Source organism: Crocodylus siamensis, chromosome 2, assembly GCF_052110815.1.
Source record: "Crocodylus siamensis isolate JL-2025a chromosome 2, ASM5211081v1, whole genome shotgun sequence".
Taxonomy (NCBI): Eukaryota; Metazoa; Chordata; order Crocodylia; family Crocodylidae; genus Crocodylus; species Crocodylus siamensis.
In genome coordinates this window covers 11660683-11673408 of record NC_143396.1, presented here as the reverse complement: position 1 = coordinate 11673408, position 12726 = coordinate 11660683, and the positions used below count along the sequence as shown (strand labels likewise).

The 12726-nt window shown below is 62.3% G+C and overlaps 1 protein-coding gene across 4 annotated transcripts; it reads right to left on the bottom strand.

The window, feature by feature from the left end:
• Positions 1-202: 202 nt before the first annotated feature.
• On the bottom strand, positions 203-12683 carry LOC149869909 (RING finger protein 145-like). 4 transcript variants are annotated; one of them, XM_090035234.1, is made up of 10 exons: positions 12420-12683; positions 9509-9617; positions 7913-8004; positions 5683-5918; positions 5151-5323; positions 4669-4809; positions 4019-4201; positions 3333-3480; positions 2540-2896; positions 203-1567 (listed from the first exon to the last, which is right to left on the bottom strand). In XM_090035234.1, exons 1-10 carry the CDS (start codon positions 12583-12585, stop codon positions 1010-1012), a joined length of 2163 nt encoding a protein of 720 aa, XP_089891360.1. In that variant the 5' UTR covers positions 12586-12683; the 3' UTR covers positions 203-1009. The 4 variants fall into 4 exon arrangements, with proteins under 4 accessions (XP_089891360.1, XP_089891359.1, XP_089891361.1 ...); XM_090035233.1 differs by lacking the exon at positions 12420-12683 and adding an exon at positions 11472-12411; XM_090035235.1 differs by lacking the exon at positions 12420-12683 and adding an exon at positions 11938-12411.
• Positions 12684-12726: the final 43 nt, after the last annotated feature.

The following is a 12726-nucleotide window of genomic DNA, read 5'->3' as shown; positions in this document are numbered from 1 at the left end:
CAGGTGGGCAGGTACCGCCCGGCCGGAGCAGGGCACTGCGGCCAAGCCGAGGGGCCCGGCCCCAGCCCAACTGCCTCCTCCACGCGTGACATGCTGGATGCCACATGCTTCCGGGCCCAGCTGGCACCGGGCAGGGGGCACCTGCCACAGCCACGTGGCCCAGCACAGAGCCCAACACATGATCCAAGAGCCCAGGGCTGGTTCTGAAGTTTAATTGCACTTGAGTCGTCAACGTGACCACCCCCTCAGCGCACCACTCGCCCCTGCCAGTCCCGTGTCCCCAGACCGTAGTACTGGGAGAAGCAGGTCCCCGCCCAGCCGGCTTTGTCCCTGCCCCGCTGCCTGCCTGTCTCCGCAGCGCAACTGCGGGTCCCTGCTAATTGCTAATCCCTGAGGCTTTGCAAATCAAGGCGCCTTCCACCACAGCGTAATTGCGTTCCCCTGGGGCCCGCGGCGGGGGGTGTCTGCCACACAAAGCCCTCCGGGATATAAATACATGGGAGGGGGGAGGGACTGCAGCCCCCATAGAGGGACCCGCTGGCCTTGACCCGCCACGTGGCCACAGCTGGGGTGGGTCGCGGCAGCTGATGTCAAACTAGGTACCTTGGCCAGGAGGAATGATGCCTCTCAGGGTGAGCTTGCTCATGCTGGAGCCTGCCCCCTGCTCACCTGGGAACCCCTCCTTGGGCTCCAGCGCCCTGGGTAAGGCAGACGTGCCCAGCCAGATGAGCTTGTGGTGGCACCTGCTGCTGGCTCCCATGCTGGTGCTGGCAGGTAGGGCTGGCTGCCGGCTGCTTCTGGCTGCGATGCCCCATCCAGCCGGGGGTGCTCACACCCACAGCGAGTGGGGAGCGGGGGACATTGCGGCTGGTTTTGGGGGTCCCAAGGGCAGCTCTGCCTGTGCCCAGCCCTGGCTTCTCCTGGCACCTGTGCCCTTGGGTGGGCCTGGTGGGCACGTGAGAAGGCTTTGCCCATAGGCTCCCAGGGCTCTTTTATTGTGAGAATGGCGCTAGGAGGGGGCATCAGAGTCCACCCTGTCCCTGGCTTTGCGGTCACAGCTGGCAAGGGAATTGAGGCTGCTGTCTGTGCTCTGCTCCGAGGTCTCTGCCCCACTAGGCATGGCCTCCGGAGGTACCGGGCTGGGATCCCTGAAGGGGTCTGGTCCTGATATGACAGCACTGGCATCTGGCTGTGGGGTGCTGCCCTGTCTTGGTGATGCAATCCTGCTCCCGGCTTGGTCCGTGGGCTGATGCCCTGCTCCGGGCTTGACCGACACAGGCTCCCTCTGCTCCAGCCAGCAAGACTCTGTGCCCTCCACTGCCTGGCCAGCACCTGGGGCTGGGCTAGCGGTGGCCTCGTTGTCTCCTTTCCCCTGCTCTGGGGGTGGTGCTGCTGCCTCCTCTGCCCCAGAGCCCTGCTCTGGGTGGTCCGGCGGCAGGTCCTGAGTGGCTGGGGGCTTCACCTGCTGGTGGCACATGGGGCAGGTGTCCTGCACGTACAGCCACTTGCGGAGGCAGCCGTCGTGGAAGAAGTGGCCGCAGGGCGTGATGATGGCCACGTGCATCCCCTGGGGGGAGAGAGAAGGGGGGTCAGGGGCAGAGCTCCAGCTGGGAAGAGCTGGCCAGGCTGGCAGGAGATACATGGTACCCGCAGCTTTACATTGACTGGCATAGCACAGACCCCACCATGCTGGGCTGGGCTCTCTGTGGGGAGCACAGCCAAGGTCCCTAAACCCCCGTGCGTGCACGCGCGCGCGCGCACACACACACACACACACGCACGCACGCGCGTCACATCTGGTGAACTTCATGGGTGATGGGGTGCCTGCGTCAACCCAGGCTCAGTCCGAGGGTACCCGCCAGCCTCCCTGCCCCACAGACACCTGGGCTCACTGCTGCGGCCCTTTGCAAGCTCAGGAGGAAGCTGCCATGCTGCGCTTATGGGCTGCTCTCCAGGTTTTGCTGGGTGGCTGGAAGGGCTGGAAACCCCCCTTGCTGTCTGCTCCCACCCCACAGGAACAGGGGGCTGGCACCCAGCATCTGTCTGGACTCCCAGTGCCCAACTGGGCAGGCATCCAGGACTCCTGGGAGTGGAGCAGACTTCCCCGATGGGGCCTGAGCAGAGCCAATGCTGCAGCGTGTGCCTGAGTCTGCAGAGAGCCTGCGCCTGAGGAGCGACGCTAGGCATCTCTGGCAGCAACACCCTGATCTCTCCACACGGTTCCCTGGGGTAGCAGGGGGCACAGAGGGCCGTGTGGAGGCCTGGTGCCAGGCTGCAGTGTGAGCAGGAAGCTGCAGAGCTAAGTGGGGCTTAGGGCCCCATCCACAGGCTGCACGTAGGCAGAGAGGGGCTTCTAATCTGCATGGGGAGACCTCTCCTGTTCCCTCTCCAGGCTGGGAGCAGAAGCACGCTCCCTGTCAGGTCCCCCAGCTGGGTGCGTGGGAGCAGAACCAGGTCAGGCTGGCAGGGGTTGGAGCTGCCAGCGTTCCCCCAGGGCAGAAAGACAGGGAGGCCACGGCCAGAGCAGGGGGAGAATCACCTGGAAGCAGATGGCGCACACATCATTGTGGTCCTGCAGTTGCCCCTGCGTGGCTCGCGGCAGCAAGCTGATCTTCTTGGCAGCCTCACGGCGCAGCAGGAAGCTCTTCCAGCCTGACTGGGCCCGGAGCCAGACGTTGAAGTAGGAGTGGATGACGATGACGGAGGCGCCCATCCAGCTCCATTCGCCAAAGAGCAGCTCCCAGGCACCGTAGCCCACCACACACATGGCCACCAGGAACTCCAGCACGCGGCTCACCGCGTTCACCGCATAGATCACCTCATCCATCCGCTCCAGCGGCTCCTCCTGCAGCAGCTCGATCATGAAAAGGGTGTAGAGGAACAGTGTGCCCATCACCTAGGGAGGGGAAGTGGGACATGGCCTGGTCATGAGGGCAGCCGGATGCGGGTGCCCGCTACCCGAGCTCCCTGTAACCCTCGGCAAAGCTTTGTGCCAGTGGTTGCAGGGAGCCGCAGAAAGGTGCAGAGCATCACTGCAGCCCAGAGGGATTTTGCAAGGCAGCCTGTAAAGTCCAGCAGGGCCTGGCTGAGCTGGGAGGGGAGCAGGCAGTGCCAGGGAGCCAGGGCCATGGTCAGCCAAGGCCTCTTTAGAAGGACCAGGTAGGAAAGCATAGGAGAGAACAGGGCAGCGGGGCAGGGGACCCTGTCGTGCTTGCAGGGGGAGAGCAAAGTCTCCAGCCACCTGCAGGGAGGGAAGCAGGAATCTGGGGACCAGGGCAAGGGCAGGGACCTCTCTTATCTGCAGAGGGATGTCCAGGAGGGCCCTGCCATACCTGCAGGGAGGTGAGCATACAGCTGGAGACCAGGATGACCAGCCAGAAGTCCATGTGGAAGAAGCGGACAATCTTGTAGGCCATGAGGCAGGGAAAGATCAGCAAGAAGAGGCACATGGTGACGCCACGGAAGTGTTTCCATGGACTCCTGCAGGGACAGCAGATGGGTCACTGCCCCACAGCCCAGCCAGTGCGGCTCGGATGTTCTCCTCCCAGGTCCCGCTGTTAGCCAGCAGGTTCTCCCCACACATGGGCAGAAAGCAGTAGGTGACCGAGGCACCAGGCCAATGGGAAAGGGCCTCCAAGGCCTGATCAGGGTGCCTAGCTGCAAGAGGGCACAGGCACACTAGGCAAATGGGCCATGCCCTGTTCCCGAAGCCGGCTGCTGTCTTGGCCCCAGCTCCTCCAGGAGAGGGTTCAGACAGGTGTAGGCTCTGCCTCTTCCAGAGCCGCTCCAGGGCAGATATGATAGGAGTGTTTCTCAAGCTCACCCTCCTGGGAGAGCAGCTAGGACACCCAAGACAGGGCCGCAAAGCCTGGCAGACTGGCTGGGGCAGGAACACTCCCCTGTGCCCTGCTCCAGACAGGCGGATCCCTGGAAGCGCGGGAGCCCCGTGCTGTGATGTGGCCCCGTGTCCCGGGCTGTGGGGTGCCCCTCCTGCTGGGAGGGAGGGGCTGGGCGCTACCTGTTCCGCGAAGCCCCCAGCGCCAGCACGATGGGGTTGGCAATCTCGATCATGGACTGCAGGGTGGAGGTGACCACGATGAAGAGGATGATGCTGAGGAGGAAGGTCCTCTGCAGGATCTGCAGGTCCAGCAGCCCTGTCTGCAGAGCCAGCAGCAGCAGCGTCACACCCTCCGTCACACCCCTGTGAGGAAGGCAAGGTGAGGGGGATCAGACGGGCACCGTGGTGGGCCAACTTGGCGGCTGCAGAGCCCCTCATGTGGCCCCACAGCCCTTCCCCTACCAGCTGGAAACCGGCTCAAATCCTAGCCCAGGGCCCCGCGTCCAAAGCCAATGGGCCAGGGAACACCCTTGGCAAGGGCAGCAATGCCCCGAAACCCATGCTCACAGCACTGGGGCCTTGTGAAGAACCCCTGACCCATGGTGGTCCCCTTGACTCAGAGTCTCTTCCCCCACAACCCTGGAGAAGCAGGTGGAGGTGGCATCTTCTCACCCAGGTGGGCAGAAGATGCCAGGACCTGGCACTAGGGGCAGAGCCAACTGGACACCCCCCTGTCCCAGAGCTGGGCATGCTCTGGCCAGCCAGGCTCTCTTGCTGGGGAGTAGATGACCGGGTCCCAAGCCCCACCCTGGTGCCATGCCGCCCCTCACCTGTGCATGACGTTGCCGTTCTGGAAGCCGCCGAAGCCACCCAGGTAGAACTTGCAGAGGTTAAGCATGCCAAGGGCCAGGTAGGAGACGGTGAAGGTCAGGCCCAGCAGGGAGTAGGGTGTGCTACAGCACTCGGCCACACTGAGAACACACGTGGCAGGGTGTGAGCATGGCCCCCGCAGTCCCCTGGGGAGGGGCAGAAGAGAGGGGGGGACCCCCAACCTGCCAGGGTCCACTGCAGGCCACGGGCAAGTCCTGGGAGGCCTCTGGACATCTATGCCATGTCCTGGAGTGGGTGCCTGCACCCCGAGCTCATGGGTGCCTTAGCCATGCCTCTGCAGGATTGGGGGCAGAACCCACATCATAGGTATGACATGCTTTGCTGTGTGGGCTGGCCACAGTCAGAGACCCCTTGAGCAGAGTTCCCCTCCCATGCTGCCCACCTGACTGGGGTCCTACACCTGGGCGCAGCCCCCTCCTACCTGCTGAGGAAGATGAAGATGAGCCCCGGCTGGGCGGGGGAGCCACCAGAGGCCAGGGCCGAGTACAGCTGCAAGGCGAAGAGCACCAGCCAGAAGATGAGGAAGAGCACGGGCACGGCCAGCCGGCTCCAGAGGCCCATGCCCAGCACCACCAGCTGGTACGGCTCCAGCACCTAGGAGAGACGGGGCGCTCCAGGAGCTGGCACCAGCACCCCTGGGCTGGGGACCAGAGTGGCAGGCCCCTGGCAGGGTCCTTCCAGCTCTTCCCGGTTGAAGCAGGAGAGAGCCAGGGCACCAGGTGGCCTGCCCAACCTCAGGTCTTAACTGTGCACATCACTGAGCCCTTGGGGCTGCAGAAAGCTCCTCTGGGTCCCAAGCCGTATCACCACCCCTGGCCCTCACCCAGTCAGACCCCACCGAGGGCCAGATCCCCTCCGGAGTCCCGTGCCCCTTCCCCAAGCCTCACTCAGCAGTTCCCTGAACCCTCTTCCTGGGTTAACTCACCCCCCCCACCCCATGCGCTGGCTCTCACCTGTGCCACCTCCCTGCAGGCTGCGGCAGCCAGGCGGAAGGGCACGAGGATGTGGGAAGCCATGATGTAGAGCACCTGGAGGGCGGTGAGGGCCATGGCGAAGATGCTGGCCATAGGCAGAGCATGGAGGGGGAGGCCGCAGAGGTAGGCCAGCAGAGGCAGCAGCGGGGCTGAGAAGAGCCATGCCTGCCGTGTCTGCGTCAGCAGGCAGCACAGAGCACATGCGATGACCTGGCCTGTGGAGGGAAACGGAGAGGTGAGGCTCAGCATGGCAGGCTTGACCCTGTTGGCCTCCTCCCAACAGCTGTGGCTCCCCTCAGCACCAGCTGCTTCTAGCATCAGAGACGGCTGCAGCCGATGAGCTGAGCTCGTCCAGGACTCCTGGGTTCTCTTTGCAGCTCTGAAGGGTCAGTCAGAAAGCAATGCCTCCTGATCCCCAGCATAAGCCAGCAGGGCCAGTGAGAGTTTTGTCCAAGCACTCGAACCTCCACTTGCAACTGTAATGTGACATGCAAAGAGCCCATCTTTGGGGGTGCATGACAGCATGGGCCCACGGGCCACAGAGGCATCTTGCTGTTTGAACAGACTGCACCATACCGTCCCCTACGCAGCTTGCAGGGTGGAGGAGGGTGACATTTTCAGGATGACAGTGGCAGTGGTTGTTACAGAGGCATAGAAATCCAAGAGCCATGGGGCTGGCAGGGACCTGCGGGGGTCACATCCAGTCCAAGCCCTGCCCGAGGCAGGAACACCCCATCCAAACCAGCTCAGACAAACCCTGTTCGACCTCTGAGCAAAACTAGTCACCCCCGATACAGCCCCAGGCATCGCCCCTGCCCCTGCCCCTGGGAAAGCAGGGGGGCCACAGCCTCCAACGTCCTGCTGCTGCCGGGGGGTGGGGGTGCAGAGACACTGCAGAGAGCCCAGGCCGTGGCCCCACAGCAGAGGGAGGCAAATCCGCCAGACCAGTCTCCCAGTCTGGACCAGTCTGAGCAGGGCGAAATCCCTTTCTGCCCCTAGTGCAGTGTTGGTATGAGCACTAGCGCAGGGGCGAGACCCTCCAGCCAGGACCCCGAGGGGTTGGTGCAGCAGGAGCACTGGCACAGTCCAGCCCCATCCCCAGCCCAGGCGGCAGCAGCACCAGCCCCTCTGGGGGAGGATTAAAACCCCCCTGGAACATGGAGCCGAAAGGGGAGGGTGGGGAGCAAGAAGCCTGGGGCATCCCCATAGCAGAGCACAGGTATCGTTGTGCCTAGATCATCCTAGCCCAGTGCCCGTCCAGTCTCATCATGAACCCTTCAGTGACGGAGAGTCCCCCCCTTCCCTGGTGTCTCTCCCACGGCCTCCCTGCTCTATCCTGGAAGAAGTGTTTCTTGATCTCCAACCGCACCCTGACTCACCAGTGCAAACGGGCCACAACTGGGGACTGAACCCATGCTGCAAACCAGTGGGGTGCTCAAGGGTGACGCACCCCTTTTCCACACCAGGGCCATCGTTTCTCACTACCATTCAGCTGAGAAACATCAAAATGGGAGGCTCAGCTCAGACTGACCCGTCTGGCTCTGGGCAGATCACGGTGCTGTGCGGGACGTGGGTCACACTGACCCGCTGCCCAAGGGGTAAAAAGGCAGCAACATTGGTGATCCTAGTAGGAAGGCCCTAGGTGGCAGGAGCCTGGCCATGTCCCACGCCAGCCTTGTCTCTCCATACTAGCTGGGGATGACGGGGCTTGGGGCGTGGGGTTCTGGGGTCTGGGCCTGGGAAGGAAAGATCTTGCAGGAACTCGAATAATCGCTGTCTCCTCTGCAGCTCTCGGCAGGGTGACAGCCAGAGTCCCCCAGACATTTCCAAGCTGGGAGCCCAGCAAAGCAATGTCTGGACACATCTTCCTGGGCTAGTTACATGGGCACTAGCCCCAGAGCAGGGCATCCTCCTCCCCAAACCTGCTGCCCAGTAATACAAGCTCAGCTGCAAGATCCTGGACAGGCCACTGCAGCCTTTAACAGGGACCGGTGGGTGGCCAGAGACCACATGGGGCTCCTGCGGCCAGACAGTGGGACCTGGCTCCATTCCTCTGCTCAGGGAAGTAGGAAACCTCTGGCCTTGGCATCTGCTGTGCTCCCAGAATGGGTCCCCAGCACTCTCCCTCTTTCAGGCCCTTCTGCGAGCGCCCTGGGTTGGAGGGGAGGGCTGGGGAGGGGATGGGGGCCGGGCCCCGAGGCCGCCTCACTTGTCAGGGCGGTGACGAAGCGGCTGAGCGCGACAGGGTCCTGGTACACGGCCCCGCGGAACTCGTACTCCATCTCCCGCTGGATATAGTCCCTGGAAGCAGAAGGACGGGGGCTTCACCGCAGGGGTCTGCATCCACCCAGCCACCCGTGCTCACCAACACCTGGCCCCAGGGACAGGTCCCCTCCCAGCCAAAAGTGCCCGCCGCTGTGATTTCCTATTTGCCTGTTGCTCCAGACACCCTGACCACCACCCCATGCCGGGTCCCTGCACTGAGCACAGCCAGGGTAACAATCCATGGCCTGAGGGTAGGAGTCTGTGCTGATGCCGTAGCTCCAAGCCTGGGGAGTATAGGATTATAAGAACTGCCATGTACTGGGCCAGACCCCAGGTCCAGTGTGCCCAGTCTCCAGTGTCCCACAGCAGCTGGAAGGGAGAGTGACTGGGTCTGGGCAGAGTTTTCCTATTTGTCTCTCCCCTGCAGCCTCCAGCACTGAGGCTCCAGGCAGGTCTGATGCAGATGTCATGCCCCTCACTCCCTGCCCAATAACAACTAATATGCCTTTCCTCCAAGGATATGCCCAACCCCTTTATGAATCTGCCTGAGCTCTTAGCGTCCCCCACATCTGGGGGCAGCAGTCCCCACTAAGGGTGGCCAAAATTTGGACTGGGTTCCCAAGGGAGGTGGTGCTCTCCCCTACCTTGGGGAGAAGGCTGGATAGGCATCTGGCTGGGATCATCTGACCCCAGTGCTCTTTCCTGCCTAGGCAGGGGGCTGGACTCGATGATCTTTTGAGGTCCCTTCTGACCCTAACATCTATGAATGCCAGGCTGGGGAAACCAAACTGCTGGGCGCTGGTTTTAAACTGCCAGCTGCTCCTCACCTGTTGTGACCCCTCCTTGTTTGGCGAGAGACAGTCAGTGATAAACCCCTAGTGACTTTCTCTCTGCCATTTAGGATGTTGTAAACCCATCTCCTGTCCCCCCTCCAGTGTCTCTTATCTAGGCTGCCCAGGCCTAGCCTCTGCAGTCTCCCTCCTAGGGACGCCCCTGCACATCCATCTTCCTCGCTGCCCTTCTCTGCATTGTTTCCAGTTTTTTTCTCTCCTTTTGGAGCTGCGGGGACCAGAGCTGGGCAGGTGCTTAAGGTGTGGCTGCACCAGGGACTGATAAAGGGGCATCAGGATCCTTTGACTCACCATTCCCTCCATCACCATCCCTCACGTGTTGTTTGCCTCTCTGACAGCTGCTGAGCCCTGAGCTGATGCTTTCAATGAACTGCACTTAAGGTAACAGCTCATTGCTGAGCCTCTCACAGTGTAGGTCTAGTCTGGGTTGTTTTTGCCCAGGTGCATTGCTTTATGCTCCTCCATGTTAAATTTCACCTGTTATTTAGTTGTTCATTTGCTCAGTTGTGCCAGATCCTTCTGCAGCTCCTCCCTTGGTCTTTAAAACCCTTTGAATATTTTTGCGATGACCCTAACCTTCACCCCATGGCTGAACAACAGAGAACTGCATGCCCGGGGTGACCCTGGTAGCAGACAGCGGCATCCCTCAGCAGTGGGGCAGGCAGGGGAGGGCAGTGCCTACAGCTCACCTGGCCGTCTGGTGCCCCATGTAGAGCAGCAGCAGCGTCAGGACATGCAGGTACAGCTTCGCCAGGGACTGCACCGGGAGCAGCAGCACCACTGCACACAGCACATGGCCTAGGGAGGCAGGGAGAGGACCACGGGTCAGAGGTGGGCTGCAGCCCCACAGCACCCGCCCTCCCCTCCAGTGGCCCGTGCATGCCACCACCCCGCAGGCAGCACTGGAGGGTACAACTGGGAACAGCCATTCCCTGCTCTCCAACCCATCCCAGTCCACTTGTAAGCTTCCCCCGCCCTTCCTGGGATCCTTTCCCCTGCTGCTGCAATGCAGCTGCCTCTGGGGTGAGAGACAGCAACACAGAACACAAGGGAGGTGGAGCTCACATCCAGGGGTGCAGACAGGGAGGGTGGGATGTAAAAGGGCAGTGAAACTCGGCCTGGGCAGCCCTGCAGCAGCAGAAGAGGCAATGAGGATCTTGCCTTCATGGCTCATTGAAAAGAGAGCACCTCTGGGGCATGAGGGCCCATACCAGCTCCGGGACCTGCTGAATAGCTAGTGTCACCCAGGGGTGGCTCGACTAGCCCAAGCGATGCTGACCAGCCCCAACAGGGCTCAACTTGTGAACTGACGCCACCATGGGAAAAAGCCATCCTTCCCCTGCTCACCATGGCTTGTGGCAATGCCAGTGTCCTGTGGGGTCAGTGCAGCTGCAATGTCACACCATGAGCAGCATCTGACAGGATATTTGCTACACGCAAAGCTTCACTGAACTGGGCCAAATCCAGGGTCCAGACCTCAACCATCGTCACCGGGAATCAGAGGGAGAAGTGGCAGTTTGACATGACATCCGCTCATTGCAAGAAATGCAGCCCTGGGTCCCTCCCTGCAGGCAGGGTGCGTTGCCAGCTCCGATGTCTGGCTTATCTTGTCCCAGGAACCACAGGGGTAGCTGAGGCCTGGTCTGCACAGGACTTCCTTAATTATTTATCAGAGAGTTAAATCAACAAGTAGTAGACTAACTAGGTTTAAATGCTTGGTAAAGCTTCCTGGCTGATAGTCGCAGCAATGCAGAGGGGCCAGCAATGGGTACAGACTCATGCCCCTCCATCCTGGGGACAGGCTCCGAGGCCTTGCAGCAGCAGGAGGTACCATCAGGTGCAGGCAGGCTGCAGGGCTTCAAACAGCCCAGCTCCTCTGCCCTCTGCTCAGGCCAGCCCCTGGCAAGGCAGTCTTTGCCCGGGGCCCTACAAGCTGACAGGCTGGCACCAGAGGCAGGTGCAAAGTCTTGAGGGGTGACAGCTGCTCTCAGATGGCTTGGGAACAGCCAACACCCACAGGAGGGCTGGAGGGGTCCCCAGTCTACTGCCTGAGGGGGAGAGCACAGAGCTGGGAGGCAGGAGACACAGGCTTGCAGACCCATGCAGCTAGAACCAGGTTTTCTGCCCCTAACCACTAAGCCGTGGGGGGATCCTGCTCTACCCAACAAGAGTTTTGCCTGGCTGCAATTTCAGGCCTTGGCTGCATCCCCAGGCAGGTCGGTATTGTCCTGTACCTGCCCGGGCACAGCACAGGCAGGCTCTGTACCCTTGCCCAAACCAAGCCGACTCCTACGCCATGCCCAGGAGCCAGCCTCCCGTGCCCATGCGGCCTCCCCTTTTCCAAGTCAGGCAGTGCCAGGCCCTTCTCCAGCACCCCCATGACTTGGCCAGTGCTGCTTGCAAAGGTGCGTGACTTGCCCAGCATCTGGGGGGGATTCTGCCAGGGCCTCCCCGATCCCTCCTACCCTGACAGGCTAACGAAGCTCCTTCTCGCTGGCCAGAACACCCCTCCCCAGGCCTGTCAGAGGCTTTGCCCTGGCTCTCCCAGTCCCTGCTGCCCCTGGTCATGCTTCCCCTGTGACTCATCTTCCTTCCAGGCCCTACGTGCGTCTATTAAGTAGCTCCCTGTGCAGCCTCCTGCGTCTTTCCTACCCCACGTGGTGATGGGACAGCAGGTTGAGACTCTGATGCCACGTCCTTTAGGATCTGCCAGCTGCCCGGGCCCCAGCTCCCTTGTCCACGTGACCTTATTATCTCTCCAAGTTGATCCACGTTCATCCTTGTGAGGCATCCTTGGTTTGTCATCCTCGTGCCTCTCTGTTTGTGGCATTGTGACCAGTCACACATGACTGTGTCCTTCTAGGTCTCTGCTCACCTCTATAACCAGCTCTACCCCACCCGGACCAAGCTGTGTTACATGATCCTCTTGCAGCCCGTGTTTTCACGAGGACGCCGAGAAACTGGATGGGGGTGCAGAGAGAAAGCTGCCTGGTGGCTGGAGGGAACCCTGCCCGGCGGCTCCTGGATAGATCTCAAGCTGCTCCTCTTCTCTGTGGGGGGAGAGAAGCGCGCAAGCATCGTCCTGGGAAGAAAGCGCCGGCACTGGACAGACCCTCACCATCTCATGCGATGTTGGAGACCAACGTCCAGCTCTGCGAGCCACGGTCTGGTGCTGCCACTCGAGCTCCACCTGCCCCGTCTGCGTGCTCGTGGGGACGCAGCTTCCCACGAAGCGCTGTGCTGTGCTGCGCTGCCTGCCGGATGTCTCGGGAAGCTGCTGCGAGTGTCTGCGTCCAGATCTCAGGCTGCTCCGGTGAAGTCGGGCACGGCACGGCACGGCACTGTGTGGAGGAACGGGGCTGATCTCTCCCAGCCGCCCCCAGGCTCGGCTCAGCAGCAGCTCGGGTGCTTCGCGTCCCAGTGTTTGATGGCTTCCGGTTAGCAGGCGGCCGCGCACAAACTCCTGCCTCCACCCGGCTGTGGGAGGCACACGCCGCCCCCCGCGCGGCGCAGGGTCCCTGCCTGCTGCCCCCCCCGCCGCCCGCTCGGGGGTCCATGGCAGACCCCAGCCCAGCCCCGCGGGGGCTGGGGCGCGCTCACCCAGGGGGAAGAGGAGCCCGAGGGCGCGGGGCGGCAGCGCGGGGGGCCTGTGGGGCGGCTGCAGCGTCTCGGCGAAGGCCTGGGCGTCCCCACGGTACAGCAGGTCCAGCACCACCACGCCGGGCACCCGCAGTGCCACATTGGCCACCGCCTCCAGCCGGGGCATGGCGGGGGGCTGGGCGGGGGGGCAGGAGGGATTCCCTGGGGGGGGCGTTGCTTGGGGAAGGGGAAGGGCAGGGGGGATTCCCTGGGGGTGGGGGAGGGGCACAGGGGGAGGGGGATTGCCTAGGGGGGTGGGGGAGAGGGG

Bases quoted from the DNA above. Each gene is read 5' to 3' on its own strand.
- LOC149869909 (XM_090035233.1), bottom strand. From the start codon at position 11,649: ATGCCACAAACAGAGAGGCACGAGGATGACAAACCAAGGATGCCTCAC. The intron at 5,919-7,912 runs GTGAGGCGGCCT...TTCCCTCCACAG, and splicing joins CTTCGTCACCGCCCTGACAA to GCCAGGTCATCGCATGTGCT. The intron at 4,810-5,150 runs GTAGGAGGGGGC...GTGTGTTCTCAG, and splicing joins ATCTTCATCTTCCTCAGCAG to TGTGGCCGAGTGCTGTAGCA.